The sequence below is a fragment of the Oryx dammah genome, unplaced genomic scaffold (assembly GCF_014754425.2).
Source record: "Oryx dammah isolate SB20612 unplaced genomic scaffold, SCBI_Odam_1.1 HiC_scaffold_9, whole genome shotgun sequence".
Classification (NCBI taxonomy): Eukaryota; Metazoa; Chordata; class Mammalia; order Artiodactyla; family Bovidae; genus Oryx; species Oryx dammah.
In genome coordinates, this window is record NW_024070193.1 from 58,449,492 (window position 1) to 58,469,052 (window position 19,561).

Sequence of the window (19,561 nt, forward strand, 5' to 3'; positions counted from 1 at the left end):
AGTTGGCAAGAATACATAGAAGAACTATACAAGAAAGATCTTAATAACCCAGATAACCATGATGGTGTGATCACTCACCTAGAGCCAGACATCCTGGAATGCAAAGTCAAGAGGGCCTTAGGAAGCATCACTACGAACAAAGCTAGTGAAGGTGATGAAATTCCAGTTGAGCTATTTCAAATCCTAAAAGATGATACCGTGAAAGTGCTGCACTCAATATGCCAGCAAACTTGGAAAATTCAGCAGTGGCCACAGGACTGGAAAAGGTCAGTTTTCATTCCAGTCCCAAAGAAAGGCAATATTCAAACTACCACCCAATTGCACTCATCTCACACGCTAGCAAAGAAAGTAATGCTAAAAATTCTCCAAGCCAGGCTTCAACAGTACATGAAACATGAACTTCCAGATGTTCAAGCTGGATTTAGAAAAGGCAGAGGAACCAGAGATCAAATTGCCAACATCCATTGGATCGTTGAAAAAGCAAGAGAGTTCGAGAAAAACATCTACTTCTGCCCTATTGACTACACCAAAGCCTTTGACCCTATGGATCACAACAAGTTATGGAAAAGTCTTCAAGAGATGGGAATACCAGACCACCCATCTGCCTCCTGAGAAATTTGTATACAGGTCAAGAAGCAACAGTTAGAACTGGACATGGAACAACAGACTGGTTCCAAATTGGGAAAGGAGTATGTCAAGGCTGTATATTGTCATCCTGCTTATTTAACTTCTATTTAGAGTACATCATGAGAAATACTGGGCTGGATGAAGCCCAAGCTGGAATCAACATTGCCAGGAGAAATCTCAATAACCTCAGATATGCAGATAACACCACCCTTATGGCAGAAAGTGAACAGGAACTAAAGAGCCTCTTGATGAAAGTGAAAGAGGAGAGTGAAAAAGCTGGCTTAAAACTCAATATTCAAAAAACTAAGGTCATGTCATCTGGTCCCATCACTTCATGGCAAATAGATGGGGAAACAATGGAAACAGTTTATTTTTTGGGGGCTCCAAAATCACTGCAGATGGTGACTGCAGCCATGAAATTAAAAGACACTTGCTCCTTGGAAGAAAAGCTATGACCAACCTAGACAGCATATTAAAAAGCAGAGACGTTACCTTGCCAACAAAAGTCCATCTAGTCAAAGCTATAGTTTTTCCAGTAGTCGTGTATGAAAGTGAGAGTTGGACTGTAAAGAAAGCTGAGTGCCAAAGAATTGATGCTTTTGAACTGTGGTATTGGAGAAGACTCCTGAGAGTCCCTTGGACTGCAAGGAGATCCAACCAGTCAAACCTAAAGGAAATCAGCCCTGAATAATCGTTGGAAGGACTGATGCTGAAGCTGAAACTAATACTTTGGCCACCTGATGCAAAGAACTCACTCATTGGAAAAGACCCTGAGGCTGGGCAAGATTGAAGGCAGGAGGAGGAAAAGGGGACGGCAGAGGATGAAATGGTTGGATGGCATCACTGACTTGATGGACGTGAGTTTGGGTAAGCTTCTGGAGTTGGTGATGGACAGGGAAGCCTGGGGTCCATGGGGTCGCAAAGAGTCAGACAACTGAGCGACTGAACTGAACTGACTCATTACAAATTGATTACCATGATAAGTCTAGTTACCATCTGTCATCATGCAGTCATTATATTTGTATGCTTTCATTTGGGATTTTTCTGATAATTTTTTTTTATAATAATTGAACATGTGTGTCAGGCAACTCAAATTCTTTTTACTCTGTGCATATTTGTAAATGACTGAGAAATCACCATGAGTATTGATTTTGGGATTACAAATAAATTTTAGTGGGTAGGCATATTTACAAATGCAGAATCCATGAGTAATGAGAATTGATTACTTTCAAATCTCATCTAAAAATAAAGATCTTGAGTTTCTTGTGTTTTTTTTTAATGACCATCTTACAGAAATTATTAGAAAAAGAATGCCCTGAACAGTTTATATTTCAACATTCACTATTTTATGTTGTACATAGAGAAAGCAGCTCTCTGCCAGATGGGTTTTGCACAGCTGCAGATGAGTTAAACTTGTGGTCTCTATCCCCTTTCCCCTATCACAACTTTACACAGGAACCTCATTTAAGCAACTTAAGAAATCAAGTTTCTCCTTCTCAGTGTTGGATATAATGCTGTGAGCTGTGGACTGGCCTGATTGAGTTTCATTTAGTGCGCAAAGACCAGGGACTGCCTTTCATCACTTTTTTAAATTTAATTTTTTAATCGAAGTGTATAGTTGATTTCCAGTGTTGTGCCAATCTCTGCTGTACAACAGAGTGACTCAGTTATACACATATATGCATTCTTCTTTAATGTATATTCTGTTCCATTGTAGTTTGTGACTGGATACTGTGTATAGTTCCTTGTGATATATGGGACCTTGTTGTTCATAACTGGTTTTTGGTCTGAATACAAAACTAGGATAATGCAACACCAGAAGTAGCTTTTTCTATTCTTACCCGATATTATAACCTTATTTTATTGCTTTTAAATCCGGTCTGACAATTTTCACCCTTTAGTTAGAGTATTTGGATTGTTTAAACTTAATGTATCTCTCATTAATTTGGACCTTACTAATTTGAGATTTTCAAAACTTAATAAATATTTACCACTATCCATTTGTGAATAATCATTATTAAAGCATATCTTAAGGGCCTCTACTAAGTAGGATTGACTTTAAATGTATTGATGTCTACATAATATGATTTCAGGTGGGCCAAGTTCTTCTTTCTCAAAATTTCTTTTCAAACTTGCACATGAATACTTACAGAATATCTAGTATACTTATATGTATATCTAGTATACTTATATATGTATATCTAGTATACTTGTATATGTATATCTAAGTATACTTATATATGTATATCTAGTATGCTTATTAGTCGATGGCATTAGCCTTTGATGTAATATTTTATGTAGTGCTCTGTAAAATAAGAGAAGCAACAAGAGACTAACATTGTTACTTACATGAACTTATATGAAATGCTTTTTCATCAAAGTAGAATTTGGTATTCTTTTGTTTATATTCCTTTTCCCCTTCTTGGAAACCTAATACTGCCAATACTTGAAGATATTGTAAGCTTGGTTCCAGACCACTGAAACAAAGTGAGTCACAGTAATTTTTTTGGTTTCCCAGTGCATATAAAGGTTATGTTCATACTATATCATAGTTTATTAAATGTGTAATAACATTATGTCTAAAAAACAAAGTATCTGCCTTAACTTACTACTACTGCTACTACTAAGTCACTTCAGTCGTGTCGGACTCCGTGCGACCCCATAGACGGCAGGCAGCCCATCAGGCTCCCCCGTCCCTGGGATTCTCCAGGCAAGAACACTGGAGTGGGGTGCCATTTCCTTCTCCAGTGCATGAAAGTGAAAAGTGAAAGTGAAGTCGCTCAGTCGTATCTGAGTCTTAGCGACCCCATGGACTGCAGCCTACCAGGCTCCTCCATCCATGGGATTTTCCAGGCAAAAGTACTGGAGTGGGGGGCCATTGCCTTCTCCGGCCTTAACTTAAAAAATACTTTATTGCTAAAAAATGCTAAGCATCACTTAAACCTTCAGTGTGTCATAATCTTTTTGTTGGCAGAGGGTTTGGACTTGATGTTGGTGGCTGCTGGCTGATCAGGGTGGTGGTTGCTAAAGGTTGGGATGAATTTCTTAAAATAAGACAACGATAAAGTCTGCCACCTTGATTATTCACAGATGATTTCTCTGTACCCTGCAGTACTGTGATAGCATCTGACCCATAGTAGAATGTCTTTCAAAATTAGAGTCAGTCCTCTCAAGCCCTTTTACTTTTATCATATAAGTTGATGTAGTCTTCTAATTCCTCTGTTGTCATTTCAACAAGCTTCACAGCAGCTTCACTGGAGTACATTTCATCCAAAGAAACCACTTATTTTCCTCATCAGTAGGAAGCAGCTCTTTATCCATTCAGATTTTATCGGGAGGTGCAGTGATTCATCCCATCTTCGGGCTCCACTTCTAAATCTAGCTCTTTTGCTGTTTCCACCACATCTGCAGTGACTTCTTCCACTGGAGGCTTGAGCCCCTCAAAGTCACCCAGGAGGGTTGGAATCAACTTCTTTCAAAAACTCCTCTCTTAATGTTGATACTTTGACCTCTTCCCATGAATCTTGAATGTTCCTCATGGCAGCTAGAATGGTGAATCCTTTCCAGAAGGTTTTCAATTGATTTTGCCCAGATTTATTGGAGGAATCACTACCCATGGTGACTGTAGCCTTACAAAATATATTTCTTAAATAATAAGACTCGAAAGTTGAAATGACTGCTTGAGTCATGAGCTGCAGAATGGATGTTGTGTTACCAGGCATGAACATACCATTAACCTCTTGTCCATCTCCACCAGCGCTCTTGGGTGTCCAGATGTCGTGTGAATGAACAGTCATATTTTGAAAGTGATTTTTTTCTGAGCAGTAGATCTCAACAGTGGGCTTAAAATGTTCAGTAAAGTGTGTTGTCCGGAGAAGGCAGTGGCAACCCACTCCAGTACTCTTGCCTGGAAAATCCCATGGATGGAGGAGCCTGGTGGGCTGCAGTCCATGGGGTCGCTAAGAGTCGGATACGACTGAGCGACTTCACTTTCACTTTTCACTTTCATGCACTGGAGAAGGAAATGGCACCCCACTCCAGTGTTCTTGCCTGGAGAATCCCAGGGATGGGGGAGCCTGGTGGGCTGCCGTCTGTGGGGTCACACAGAGTGGGACACGACTGAAGCGACTTAGCAGCAGCAGCAGCAGCAAAGGGTGTTGTCAACTGATGTGCTGTCATCTAGGCTTTGTAAAACCTATAATGGAAAAGAATCTAAAGCTATACAGCTGAAACTAACATACTGTTATAAATCAACTAGAGTTAAATAAAATAAATAAAAGAAATGGGCCCTAGGCTTTCAGATGGTAAAAGAGCATTGGTGCTTCATGTCACCAGCTGCATTAAAGAGTCAGCCAGTCCTCTGAAGCTTTGAAACCAAGTACTGGCTCCTCTCTAGCTGTGAAAGTCCCAGTTGGCATCTTCCTCCAATAGAAAACTATTTCATCTGCATCCTACCCAGACACTGAAACTTTGTCCTTATCAACAGTAAGGTCATTTCAGTTTCCTGTCATTTGTGTGTTCACTAGAGTCGCGTTTTTAATTTCCTTCAGGAACTTTCTTTTGTACCCACTTCTTGGCAGTTTGGCACAAGAGGCCTGGCTTTAGGCCTCTCGTGGTTTTCGACATGCCTTCCTTACTGAGCTTAATTATTTCTAACTTCCGACTTGAAGTAAGAGACATGTGACTTTCTTTCACTTGACTCCTTGGAGGCTGTTGTAAGGCTACTGCTTGGCCTGTTTTCAGCCTCGCTCTGACTCAGGGAACGAGGAGGCCCGAGGAGGAGAGAGGTGGGGGAATGGCCACCATGGAGCCGTCAGGACACACACATTTATCAAGTAAGCTTGCCATCCTTTGTGGGGCATGGCTTGTGGTGCCCTCAAAGAATCGCAATGACCACGTCAAAGATCACTGATCATAGATGACCGTAATGAACACAATACTAACGGAGAAGTCTGAACCATTGCCAGAGTTACTACCGAAGCATGACACAGAGAGGGAGTGAGCAGATGCTGCTGGGAAGAGGGTGCCCATAGGCTGGCTCAGTGCAAGGTTGCCACAAACCTTCAGTTTGTAAAAAGCAGGGTGACTGTGAAATGAGGCCTGCTCGTAACGTTTCTGAACGTCTTACCAGGCCATCGAGCTGTGTACATCGGTGTTCACGTCCCGTTTAGTAAAGAGAGTCGCCGGCGTCACAGGCATCGCGGACACAAGCATCACCACCGGAGGAGGAAAGACAAGGACTCGGACAGAGAGGATGGACGGGAGTCTCCTTCTTATGGTAGGAGAAGTGGGAAGTTCTTTCCTGGGAAGTTCTCCACCAACGCTTTAAGCTTCTTTCCTGGAAATTCTATTTTTAAATAAACATTTCCTTTTAAAAATCATATTTCTATAATAATTTAGACATTATATGCATTGAGGAATAGTAATTGAAGTAAGAATATTTTTTTTCTTTAAGAAAAATGCTTAGTTTATAGCTTAAGATCTACTTGAGATGGGTGAAAAAAGTAAGGGATTTTGGTTTCTTTATTGTATTCTAGCCGTGGAACTGTACATCTTGAGTGCTGGCACTTCAAATTCAGTTTAGGAGGGTTTCTATTTCCTTTTCTCTATTATATGTTTCGTTATTTACATACGCAATGAACAAAATATCTGGAATCCTTAGGCTCCTAGAAGAGATTGAAATTTTTAAGAGTTTTCATTTTTAAGTACATTTTTTGACCAGAAGATTTTATCCTACGCTGGATTACTTGGTTTTCTGTGGGGGGGGTGGGGTGGAGGAGTGCTTTGATTAGATAGTATGTCTTTAGAAAGACAAGACTTTTTGTTTGAGAGCAGAGCAATAAAGAAGTGCCAGCAGACACAGTAAATGTTGGGAATCTTAGAAAGGAAAAAAGGCATATAGTAGAGAAAAGAAAATTAATAACATCTGATAATAATGATTGCTAGTTATTTAAGTGGCCCTGAGAGCTGGAGAGGTGAGAACCAGAAAGAGTAGCTGTGCAGCTTGAGCAGGGGCCTCAGACGTGCGCTCAGTCGACAGCCAGGGCATCAGTGGCTTTTGAGGACATCATGGCCCTCGTGGCTGTGTACACCATAGGTCCTGTGTGTGTGCTCTCAGGAGCCAAGTGAGCTGCACCCCATGGGCATTTGTGTGCTGTACTAAAAAAAGGTTTTGTCGAAAAGTGAAAGAATTACTGTGTGTTATACAGCTTATGTCATGACTGAAGGAAGGGAGATACTGATGGCCTAGTAAAATGCTAACTGCTCTTTTCTGTGAAGTATTCCATAAAGCCCTTGACATATGCCCTTTGATTTAATCTTCTCATCATTTAAAAAAACGAAAGATTGGTATTGTTGTTTTCATTGTATAGATGGATAAGCCTCAACTTAGAGAGGCTACATGATGGGAATCTCTTCACCAGTCCTAAGCGATAACTGACAGCCTGATAAACTATCAATATTAAGTGGTCGAATAGTCAAAAAAGATAACGTCACTAGCAAAGGGAAAGTTGATGCTCATTTTAGAAAGGCTCGCTAGTGGACTCTGATGCTATTGGTAGTTGAGAAGTATCTTGCTGGGCTTCCCAGGTGCCTCAATGGTAGAGAATCTACCTGCCAAGCAGGAGACATGAATTCAATCCCTGGGTCGGAACATCCTCCTGGAGAAGGAAATGGCACCCCACTCCCATATTCTCATCTGGAGAATCCAGTGGACAGAGGAGCGTGGCAGGCTCCATGCCGTCCTTGGGGTGGCAAAGAGTCAGATGTGACTGAGCAAGTATTCTGCTATTCCGTGTGATCACCCATCCAGTTTAGAATATTTTACTTTGTGAGTAGATGAACATGCTTTTTTATTTCATTCTAAGTAAAAAGGTACACAATATTTTTTAATAGAAAAAATTTTTACTAAATTATGTTTATATGTTCACCTGGCTAGGCGATTTAATAAACTTTCAAGCTGAGGTCTGACATTTGAAGTCTAAATATAGTGGTTTGAAAAATATATTTGGTGGAGAAAGTATTTGTGACTTTTTCATGGAGTTATTATGCTTAGAAAAGTTTTATGTCGCAGAAGTGGGTTTATTTTGGTTTCAACCGCCAGTCTGTATCCTGGAAAAAGCTGAGGATGAAGTGGCCTCTTCCCTCCCCTGACTCTCTAAGAAAAGATTATGCTGGTCTGCTGCTTCTGGACATAATGGAATAATAGGAATTGAATTTGCATTCCAATTTTAAATAACTAGAAAACTGCACAAAGTGTTTGAAATAGTAATTTTCAGACACTGGACAACAGGCAGCATAGGACACTGAGCTCTGTGCGAGGGGAAGTGGTGAGCTGGGCCCTGTGGTTCCTGAGCTCATCAAGCGAGGTGGTTCCCAGGCTGCAACATGAGGAACTGGGACAGAACCTTGCAGCTGTCAGGGTTGAGGAGGTAGGCTGGGACTGGGGAGGCCTGCTATGTTAGCATTTAAGATGTAGAGTGCCAGAGAATAGAGAGCTGCACGTAGAGGGCTCCAAAGGTCTGAAGAAGGGCACTGTTCAGTCTTCGGCTGAATACTCACGTGGGTGTATGTGTGACGGAAAACTGTCTGGGGCTTGCCGACAGCGAGCAGAAAGCAGGCGCAGGAAGTAGATCCTGGATTCCACATGAAGACTGGGCGCAGGTGTATTCCCACCACTCTGAGGGCAGAGGCCTCAGAAGGGTATTGACTGAGGTTTACACTCAAGACTGCAGTGAATCTACTATAAAAAAAATTTTTTAAAGCAGGTCTTGAAAGAATTGAATTGACCTTAAAGTTTCTGCATGTCAGAACAAACTCTAGTACTACTAAAAGAAATACAGTAAAACCTGGCATTTAATCATGTGAAGTGCACAATATCTGACATTCACAACTTATTTGAAATATAGTGAAGTAGGAAAGTAGGCATAACCAAGAGAAAACTGAATCCGTAGGAACAGATCCAGAAATGACAGACTTAATGGAATTCTAAAGCAAGCATGTTAAAGCAGTATGATAAATGCTCTTTATATGATCAGAAGGAGAGAGAAAAATAGACTGATGAGGAGGGAGGCTGAAAATATATGAAAGCCCCAGATGGAAGTTCTGCACATGAAAAATATAGTATTTGAAATGAATAGTACAGCAGATAAGATTAACAGATGATTTGACATTACAGAACAAGAAAGATTAGTGATTTTTGAAGAGATTGTGATAGAAACTAATCAAAATGAAACAGAAAAAAAGCTGAAAAACCAATAAACAGCATCAGTAATTTGTCAGACAATATCAGTTCAGGTAGTCTAAAATATATAATTGGAATGCCAGAAAAATTTCCAAACGTAATTAAAACTCTGAACTCATAGGTCCAAGGAGTTCAGCAAAGCCCAAGGAGAAGAAACACGAAGAAAACCACCCAAAGTCACAAATATAAAACTGCTGAAACCAAGATGTAACAGTCCTGCATAGCTTTAAAATCCATGAAGCAAAAACTGATAAAATTGGAAAGCGAGAAATTGACAAGTGTAGTTGGAAATAACAACTTTCCTTCCTCAGTAATGGATAGAACAAGTGAACAAAAATTCAGTAAGGATGTGGAAAACCTGCGTAACACTGTCAGGCTGACAGTCACATGCATAGAACTCAACCACGGCAAAATACATGTTCTCTACAAGTGCATATTGAAGATTTACCAAGATCATATTCTAGGCCATAAAACAAGTCAGTACATTTGAAAAGACTGAAAGTATATTCTCTGACCACAATAGAATTAAACTAGAAACATACTGAGGTAAATACCCAGATAGTTGGAAATTAAATGCAAAGCTTCTCAGTAACTCATGGGTTAAATGCAATCACAATAGAAGTTAGAAAGTATCTTGAATTCACGAAAATGAAAACCCAGTATAGGCAGTAACTGAGAGGACATTCTTCAAAGTGAGGACATAGTTTTGACATGCACAGGTTTCACTCAGCATGGCTCTATGCAAAGTGGGGATGTATGTATTTTGAAATTTGTCAGGTGTAGCTGAAGCAGTGCTTAGAGAAAAATGTATAGCATTTTATCTTTATGTTAGAAAAAAGGAAAGACCTAATCAGTGATTTAAGCTTGTAACGTAAGAAGTTAAAGGAATAAGTAGAGCAAATTAAACCAAAATAAGGAAAAGAAATCATTGAAATGAGAGCAAAAATGAATTAAATTAAAATTAGACCAGTATTAGCAAAAATCAATCAGACTGAAATCTGGTTCTTTGAAAAGATCAATAAAATTGATAAATCTAAATAGCCAGACTGATCATGTCAGGGGAAAAAAGATACAAATGACCAGCAGTAGAAACTTTCAGTACAGATTCTACAGATTAAGGAGGGAGTATTATGAATGATTCTATGCCAACAAAATTGATACTTCAGATTAAATGGGGAAGTTTCTTAGGATTACATGCTATTAAGTAGAAATGGGTAACTTGAATTACCCTACATGTAGAAAAAGAAATTGAATTTGTAGTCTCAGACATTCCCATGATGAAAATTTTCTCCTCCATACATAGCAACATATAAAAATAAGAAATAACACAAACTCTGCCTGATTATTAAAGATAACAAAACTAGGAATCACAAACTAGGAATATTAGAAAACTTCCTCACTTTCCAGTCATCTTGTGAAGCCAGCATTCCCTGGTACCAAAACTTGATAAAGATGTTATAAGAGAATAAAACTGCACACTAATTGTTTCTCACAAATGTAGATTCAGAAGTCCTTAAGAAAATAAACACATCCTTTTCCCACCAATATTTAAGAGAGCTAATCCACCATGACAGTAATATGCTGAGTAGCGGCCTCCACCTTGTCTGCGTCCCTAATGTCCGAAATCTGTGAGTGTCAACGTTATTTAGCAAAGCTGAATTTACAGATGTAACTAAATTAAAGGATTCTGAGTAGCGGAGATCATGCTGGATTAATGGAGATGGGCCAGATTTAATCACAAGGAGTCAGAAGATCAAAGCAGACAGTAGTGGTATTGATACAGTGGGGAGGGGTCCAGACCCTGGGAATGTAGGCAGCCTCCAGAACCTGGAGCCTCCAGGAAGAACCATCCCTATGGTTTTAGCCCTGCATACAAGTCATTTTGGACTTATGGTCTCCACAACTATAAGAGAATAAATTTATGTTATTTAAGGCACTGAATTTGTGACAATTGACTATAGCAGCAATAGGAAATTGATAAACAAGTGGAAATTCAGGGTCGTTTTTAAAATTTAAACATCTGTATCAATGTAAACTTATTAACAGTATAAAGCAGAAAAACCCCATGTAATCATATCAATAAGACAGAAAAATTCCACCCCCCATTCATGATAAAATTCCCCTAACATACTAGGAATATTAGGAAACTTCCTCAGTGTGATAGGAGCTTCTAGAAATGCTGGTGGGAGACTGAATTTTCTCCCTATGAATTGGGAAAAAGCAGGCTGTCCTCTCACCACTTCTTTTCAGCGTGGTACTGGCGCACGTCTCCAGTGGAATAAGGCAAGAGAGAAATGAAATACGTCCAGAAGATAACCAAAGATGTAAAATTGTCTTTATTCACAATTACAGAATCACATATGTAGCAAATCCTAAGCAATCTACAAAGCTACAAAAATACATGAGTTTAACAAGGTTGCAGGGTGCAAAATCAGGGTACAGAATCAACTGTATTTCTATATAAGAGCAATGAGCAATCAGAAAATGAACTAAATACTGACACCGTAGCACCAGAAAAACTATTTGGGGATAAATTTACAAAAGATACGTAAGACCTAACTGCTGGAAGATTCAGGTGTTAGGAAGTCCAGTCACACCACGATTTTGCCATGTGTTGGGCCCGGAATATTCCTTCATTGTGAAGAGCCACGCCACGTGCACGCCGTACAGGTCTGCGTTTCGTACTCCTCTTCCCCTGTGCTTTATGGTTTCCTCTTTCTGGTGTTTTTCCTGTTTGACCAGCTTATTCTGTTTTCTGTATCTCTTAACCTTGTGTGTTTTTGTCTTGTCATTATTGCATTTGGTATAACCTCCTCCTTGCATCTGAATTTTCCTTTAACAGTTCTAATCTGCTTTGTAACCTGTTTTAATTTCCCTGTTGGGGTTTTAAGTTCCTGGAGGTTTGTTTACTTAGATGTAAAATTTGAATTTGACATCCTCTCTCATATTTGGAAGAATTTGATTTTGCTTTTAATTGATGCTTGTTGTTGTATGCTTCTGTGTCTATCCTGGAGCCCCTGGGCTTTCAGCTGTTCTGGGCTAGAATGTGTGTTAATTTCTTGGCTGGGAATCCTGTACCACACAGATAAACTCAGAGGTCATGAGTGGCAGTGACCTGTCCCACCTCTCTGGCCTCAGAGACAGACTTGCTTATCCATAATAGTAAGAAAAGGAGTTTTGCGTTTTCTCATCTTTTTTTTTTGTTTTTTTTTTGGAACTCAGGGATTTTTTTTTTTTTTGAACTTTTGAACTTTAATTAACTATTTTAAATGTTGTATGTTGTCTAACATTTCCATCTATTTTTAGTGAGGGAAAAGTCCTGTTTTTATGCACAGTGTTCTCTTGGTTTTGGATGTTGCTTACTTTGTTTTTACAGAAGTTTGTTGAAGATTAGTGTGAGTTATCTTTAACATACGGTTTTTCTTTTCCATCTGTAGAGGTGATCTTTCTGTGAAATTCTTTTGTTCCAGCTTGTTGACCCTTATTTCCTTTCAGAATTGTATTGTTTTAATAATAATCAGAAGAAATTTGTTTTAATGGAATATATTTGTAACAAAACAGTGAGTAGAGAATTTCCTCACTTCTGGAAATTCTGTATTTAATTTACCTTTGTATTAATTGAGGAAGATTTTTGAGTGTGTGTCTTTCAATTCTGATTTTTGTCAAGACACGCCGTCCCAGAGAGTCCAGTTCATCCTCGGCACGGAGGACGACGATGAAGAGCACATTCCCCACGACCTCTTCACGGAGATGGACGAGCTCTGCTACAGAGACGGAGAGGAGTGTGAATGGAAGGAAACTGCCAGGTGGTGATGCTCTCGGCGCTTTCAGCTGCTGCTACTTTGCTTCTTTTAGTAATGAAAACATAGAATTGAAATTATGAGACCCACAACGCTTTAAAACAATGAGCAGGGAATTTCCTTGTGTCCAGAAATTCAGTATTTAATTTTTCTCTTTATTCTCATAATTTGTTGCATGAAATAATTCTTGATACCATAATAGAACACGAAAGGAATTATGTGAACAGTAGATTTTCATGTCTTTAATTAAAGAAAAAAATCTGAGAAGACATTTTGCATATTTAAAGTTTAAAATAAGATTGGAAGTTGACACGATGAAATTCCAGAGTTTGTTTCTATAGACTCACTGTTGTGATAGCTGCAATAGAAAGAGGAACTGCCAAGCTCTAGTGACTCTCAACATTACAGACCATTAGCTTACTTTGTAAAAGTGTGTAGAAAAATCTTATTTTGGTGATGGTGATCTTTTTTTCTCTTTATAAGAATATGCTTGCATTTAGCATGCTTAACAGAATCATCACTGTTTGTAACCTATTTGGACACGTTATACGTTTCAGATGGCTGAAGTTTGAAGAGGATGTTGAAGACGGCGGTGACCGGTGGAGTAAACCTTATGTGGCAACTCTTTCTTTACATAGTCTTTTTGAGCTGAGAAGTTGCATCTTAAATGGAACAGTCATGCTGGATATGAGAGCAAGCACTCTCGATGAAATAGCAGGTGACAGCAAAAGTGACTTCTTTATGTTTAAATTGCAGTGAAGTTGAGATGAATAAGGAAAACAAAGGGGAATTCTAGACCGTTGATTCGATGGTTACATGCTGAGCTTCCATTCTGTGCAGGGCAGTGTGAAGCGATAGACGTAGATAACCCTTTTTATCCTTGGGAAGTTTGGAGTCTGAAAGATGGACTGAGACAGGTGTAGCTAACAGTGTCAAGAAGACTGACTCATGCCATAAGCAAGAGCCGGAGTCTGTTCTCTGGCGGTGCAGAGGGAGGAGCTTTTCGTTGCCTTGTTTCTGGACCACGGGATCTGGGGAGACCTAGAAGGTACATTCCCTGGACAACGTATCCATAGAGTGTGAACACGTGGCAGCAAGGGGAAGGTGTTGTGAGAGGAAAGAAAGTGTTCTGAGGAGGGAGAGAAAGAAGAGAAGGCTGGAAAGTACCAACAGGTATGGTCTCAGGAAGGTCAGTTCTCTGTGAGTGTACAGATTTCTTGAGATTTCGCAGGAAAATAAATCAGAGGTGAGTTACGACTATCCTTGAATTACTGGGTTAAGAAATTGGGTTTGATTTGATAAGCATTTTGGTTCTCAGTGATTTTTAAGTACGAGAGTATTACCAGATGTGGAACAACTGACTGGTTCAGTATTGGGAATAGGATCCAACAAGGCTGTATATTCTCACCTTGTTTATTTAGCTTACGTGCAGAGTACAACATGTGAAATGCTGGGCTGGATGAATCACAAGTTGAATTTAAGATCACCAAGAGAAATATCAGTAACCTCAGATATGCAGACAGAGAAGGCAATGGCATCCCTCTCCAGTACTCTCGCCTGGTGAATCCCATGGACAGAGGAGCCTGGTGGGCTGCAGTCCATGGAGTCGTGAAGAGTCAGACACAACTGAGCGACTTCACTTTCACTTTTCACTTTTATGCACTGGAGAAGGAAATGGCCACCCACTCCAGTGTTCTTGCCTGGAGAATCCCAGGGACGGCGGAAGCTGGTGGGCTGCCGTCTGTGGGGTCGCACAGAGTCAGACACGATGGAAGCGACTCAGCAGCAGCAGCAGATATGCAGATGATACCACTCTAATGGCAGAAAGTGAAGAGGAACTAAAGAGCCTCTTGATGAGGGTGAAAGAGAAGAGTGAAAAAAGCTGACTTAAAGCTCAACATTCAGAAAACTGAGATCATGGCATCTGGTCCTACCACTTCATGGCAAGTAGAAGGGGAAAAAGTGGTAATAGTGACAGATTTGATTTTCTTAGCCTCCAAAATCACTGCAGACAGTGACTGTAGCCATGACACTAAAATGTGTTTACTTGGAAAGAAAGCTTTGCCGAAAAGGTCCGTCTAGTCAAAGCTATGGTTTTCCCAGTAGTCATGTATGGCTGTGAGAGTTGGACCATAGAGAAAGCTGAGTGCCAAAAAATTGATAATTTCTAATTGTGGTGCTGGAGTAGACTCTTGAGAGTCCCTTGGACTGCACGGAGATCAAACTAGTCAATCCTAAAGGAAATCAATCCTGAATATTCACTGGAAGGACTGATGCAGAAGCTCTGATACTTTGGCCACTTGAAGCAAAAAGCCGACTCATTAGAAAAGATCCTGATGCTGAGAAAGATTGAAGGCAAAGAGAGAAAAGGGTGACAGAGGATGAGATGGTTGAATAGGATCACCAACTCAATGGGCATGAATTTCAGCAAACTCTGGGAGATAGTGAGGGACCGGGGAGTGTGGTGGGCTACAGTCGGTGAGGTCGCAAAGAGTCAGACACAGCTGAGGACGGAACAGCAACAGTGATCTCGGTGTGTGTCAGCAGGGTTATTCTGGGAGGGGGGGTAGGGTGGCTCTGGGTTAGAACAGGTTAGAAGCCAGGAGGTTGTTTATTCTCTCGGAATGTCTCAGCAAGAAATGCCAGCGGCCTGAAGTGTGGCAGGTGGTGCCAGTGGAAATGAAAAGAGAGAGCAAAAAGATGGCTATGATGAAGCTACCTGGTCACTACCTGAAGTTGCTCAAAGCCAAAATCACGTTCAGTAGTGATAAATTTTATAGTGTGACTATCATTATAGTCACCTCAATATAAAAAGAAAAAGCTATCGTATTTGATTTTCAAGAGAACCGTAAATTTATTAGAATTTCTCAGGCTGGAAATACTTTGATGTTACCAGATTGTTAATTTGACCTTGTGCTGCAAATCTGTAAGTTATCAAAGTCCTTAACTTTCTTGTCCTCTATAAAATGACTAAGAAAGCGATTTGGGAATTAGAAATATTAAAATTTAGATAAATGTAGTATGTCTTAGCTTGGCTTTCCGGTGATCACATAATACAGTATATCTTAGTAAACGTATAGTCCACCTTTCACATGGATGGTAGCATGTAGTTGTGGTTTTACTGTTAGAGTTTACCTGCTAGTTTGATCCCTTACAGTTTTTCTCTGAGGAATCTTACAGATTTGAAGGCCTGACTCTTATTTCAAGTTAGTGGTGCTTTTAAAAAATATTTATATCAGTGTGTACTTTGTAAATTAAAATAGTCCAGACAGCACAGTAGCATATAAAATGTCATTGCCGTCAACCCCCGCCCATTTCCCACCCGCCTCACAGCCTGATACGTACATCTTCCACAGAGTTACTACTTCGTATTTTATCTGTTCAGTTACTCACTGGTTTTCTTCCTCTGGATGAGTGAGAGCAGAAACTCAGTTTGCTTTGTTAATTACTGTATTGCTAACACATAATAGGTGCTCAGTAAATAGTTAATTATTGAATGAATAAGTACAGATATTCATCTACAGTTTTGGAGAAAAATATGAGATGAAGCCATAAAATACCTCCATTTCTTAGGAAACCAGTGTTATTTAAATATCCAGCTTAACGGAATTTATTATATATGTATCAATAAAGCACCTTCAGCTATATAGGAAGGCTCTTGGTGTGTAAAGTAGCTTTTTAGTAAATATTAGTGTTTATTAAAATCAAAGTCTCTATTAATATGTTCAGTTTTGTTGGATAGTGTTCGTACTTATCATTATGCATCCGTTATTAAATGTTAGAAGAGAATAATGCTTTTGAGTGCTATGTAAGAGTCCTGTTTTCCTGGTAAGATTTCATTTACCATTTATTATATGTTACAGTCATCCAGCTGCTAATTTTATTTAGTAACGATTGTTATCTGTGTATTTTTCTTTGCCTAGATATGGTACTGGACAACATGATTGCCTCTGGCCAGCTGGACGAATCCATCAGAGAGAATGTCAGAGAAGCCCTTCTAAAGAGGCACCACCATCAGAATGAGAAGAGGTTCACCAGCCGGATCCCCCTAGTTCGATCTTTTGCAGACATAGGCAAGAAACATTCTGACCCTCACTTGCTTGAAAGGAACGGTGAGATAAGTTGTGGTGTCCAATTTTTCTAACACTTTACTAATAGCATTCCAGCTTGTTACAGTTAGCATTTGGGAAAAGAAACTCATTTTTTGTAGATAATCACGTAGGTCTTTTATCTTTTTAATTCTTTTTTCAAAAAATAATAGTAGTATTTGTGCATTTAAATATTTCATTTCTGAAATGTCTTTATAATGTGGCAGAATTATCTATAGAAATTACTTAGATGAGAAAATTAAGCATTTATTCTGTTAAAATGGGACATTGAAGTATTGGTAATATTTAAACACTACTGTAGTCTTCCCTCATAGTTCAGTTGGTAAAGAATCTGCCTGTAGTGCAGAAGTCTCTGGTTCGATTCCTGGGTCAGGAAGATCCCCTGGAAGGGATAGGCTACACACTCCAGTATTCTTGGGCTTCCCTTGTGGCTCAGCAGGTAAAGACTCTGCCTGCAATGTCGGAGACCTGGGTTCTGTCCCTGGGTTGGGAAGATCTCCTGGAGAAGGGAAAGGCTACCCACTCCAGTATTCTCGCCTAGAGAATTCCATGGACTGTATAGTCCATGGGGTTGCAAAGAGTCGGACATGACTGAGCGACTTTCATTATCTTTCAGACACTACACTGTACGTAACCCTGATTACTCTCCTCCTTGCTTTTTTGTTTCTGTTCAAGAATTCTTGTATGGTTGATATAAGAGCTGTAAACTGCTATCTATAAATTTAGTTTTATCTTTTGAAAATTCAAAGTCTTGTGTTTGGACCTTTAATATTAGATTTTTCTTAAGATTTTTTTTTTTTTCTCCTGAGTAGGCTATACTTGCTGGGCATAAACAGTATTTTGGAGCTGGTTTGCTTTTAATTTTCCCAGCTTTTTATTGACATAATCTGTAAAAGGTTTTTGTACTTGTTCCTATTTTATGATATCGTCAAGTCACGGAGAGTGGCACAGACCCACGTCCACTCACTCACGCTTCAGCAGTGGGTCGTGGGGACGTGGGGAGACTGTTTGGGTAGCTGCTCCCCTCTGTCCCTGTCTTAGAGCTGGCCTGCTGTCACTGCGGCTCTGTTAGGGTCTAAGAAATGGCTCTGATGTGACAGAGCACTGGGGTTTATCTCAGGGTCACTGCTGTGTCGAGCTGCCTCTGTTACCCAAGGCACATGAGAGTTACGGTGAAGAGGAGTGGGGGGTGGGCCACAAACCTTTCCGCTCGTCTTTCTGTCTCTGAAATACGAGTGTGGCTCTTGGGTGCTGCAGGCACACTCCCAGGGGAGGACTCACTACATGTACAGTGAATGGTACTCAGTCTCCTTCTGTGGCTCAGCCTAAGATAATTAAGTCCATTTTCTTCTGAGTATGTGATCATTAAAACTCTTTTTAATCTATTTAAAACTGCCTTTCTATTTTCAAGGGACCTTAAGAATAAAAGAAATCTCTTACGGACCTAAGTTGAGTTTGAAAGCAAGCCGTCCATGTCACCGCTCTTTCATCTTTCCGTGTATTGCATATTTTCCAGTTTAGTAAAATGAACTCGTTTGCCCGGAGAGACCACAATAAATCCTTCTCCCCCATACATAGTGGTTCCTGATTATCCTCCAGTTGTCAGCTGGTTCCTTTTAATCATGAGACATTGGCTGTTTTCTTATAGATGCCATTTTAGCATGGGCATTCTTTTGTTTTGCTGTATTACTATAGTTGTAATTTTAACAATTTTTCTGCATTTAGCTTATTTTTTACCTAAATAGTGGTGGTTTATGGAATAAGTTAATATATGTAATATTTTGGGGACTTCCTGAGCATGTAGTTTTTATTACTTATATCAATAGTCCCCCACCTTTTTGGCACCAGGGAACTAGTTTCATGGAAGACAATTTTTCCATGGACCAGGGCTGGGGAGGTGGTTGAGGATGCTTCTGAGATGATTCAGGCATGTTACGTTTATTGTGAATCTTATTTCTATTACTATATCAGCTCTACCTCGGATCATCAGACATTAGATTCAGAGGTTTGGGACCCCTGACTTAGATCAGTTGGGATTGTTATATTTCTCATGCTTTTCCTAAAAAAAATATTGTTCCACTAAGCTACTCTTCATTAAAATAACCTGGTGTTTGAACTATAAGTATACATGACCTTTTGAAATACTCTAGACTTCCTTATCATTGTTGTTGGTAAGAAATACTTTATTTTTTGCTAGTTAAATTAAACATCGTATGTATTTGTTTTAATTTATCTGCTGCATTAGATATGGAAGCATATCTTAGGACATTTGTTAATATCAGTTAGATAGCTCAAGAATATGTATCTTGACATGTTTCTATTTTGAAAAAAAATTCCTATGACTTGCCTTATGTTTTTAAATTTTACTTTGAGAGTTCTGTCAGTAGATGGTGCCCTGTTGGCTTAATGTTATACAGATTTGATACTAACTTTAAGTTAGGAATCACTAGAGACTTTAATGTGGGCTCTTCTTGTGAAAGAATATGTAGCAGTTTGGTCCAATGTAGATAAAATACACTGAATATAAGCTCTCAGTGCTGGTAAGTTTTGTTTGGGGTTCTATTTCTTAGATTATTTTGTGCTATATTTTCATTTGCTATTTATCATTTTTTAAAGCAACAGCTTTGCATTGTTATTATTCTTTGTTTTTAAAGCCACACTGTTGGACTTTCTCATTCCTAACAGAATATTGTCCCTCTCCATCTATCATTAACGTTGTTTTTCATTTTTTGTTTTGAGTTTTGGATGCAGCTTCAGAGAACTAATTATAGTTTAAGCCATTT

At 39.4% G+C, this 19,561-nt stretch overlaps 1 protein-coding gene across 5 annotated transcripts in view; it reads left to right on the forward strand.

Annotated features, from left to right (window-relative positions):
* SLC4A7 (solute carrier family 4 member 7) overlaps nt 1-19,561 on the forward strand; it is an 89,216-nt gene that overhangs the window by 12,295 nt on the left and 57,360 nt on the right. For 4 of the 5 annotated variants that reach the window (XM_040246350.1, XM_040246351.1, XM_040246353.1 and 1 more), the window contains 4 exons: nt 5,759-5,905; nt 12,537-12,675; nt 13,227-13,387; nt 16,593-16,781. In XM_040246350.1, coding sequence (XP_040102284.1) covers nt 5,759-5,905; nt 12,537-12,675; nt 13,227-13,387; nt 16,593-16,781 — 636 coding nt within the window. The remainder of the gene's footprint in view (nt 1-5,758; nt 5,906-12,536; nt 12,676-13,226; nt 13,388-16,592; nt 16,782-19,561) is intronic. The other variant, XM_040246354.1, reaches the window with a different exon arrangement.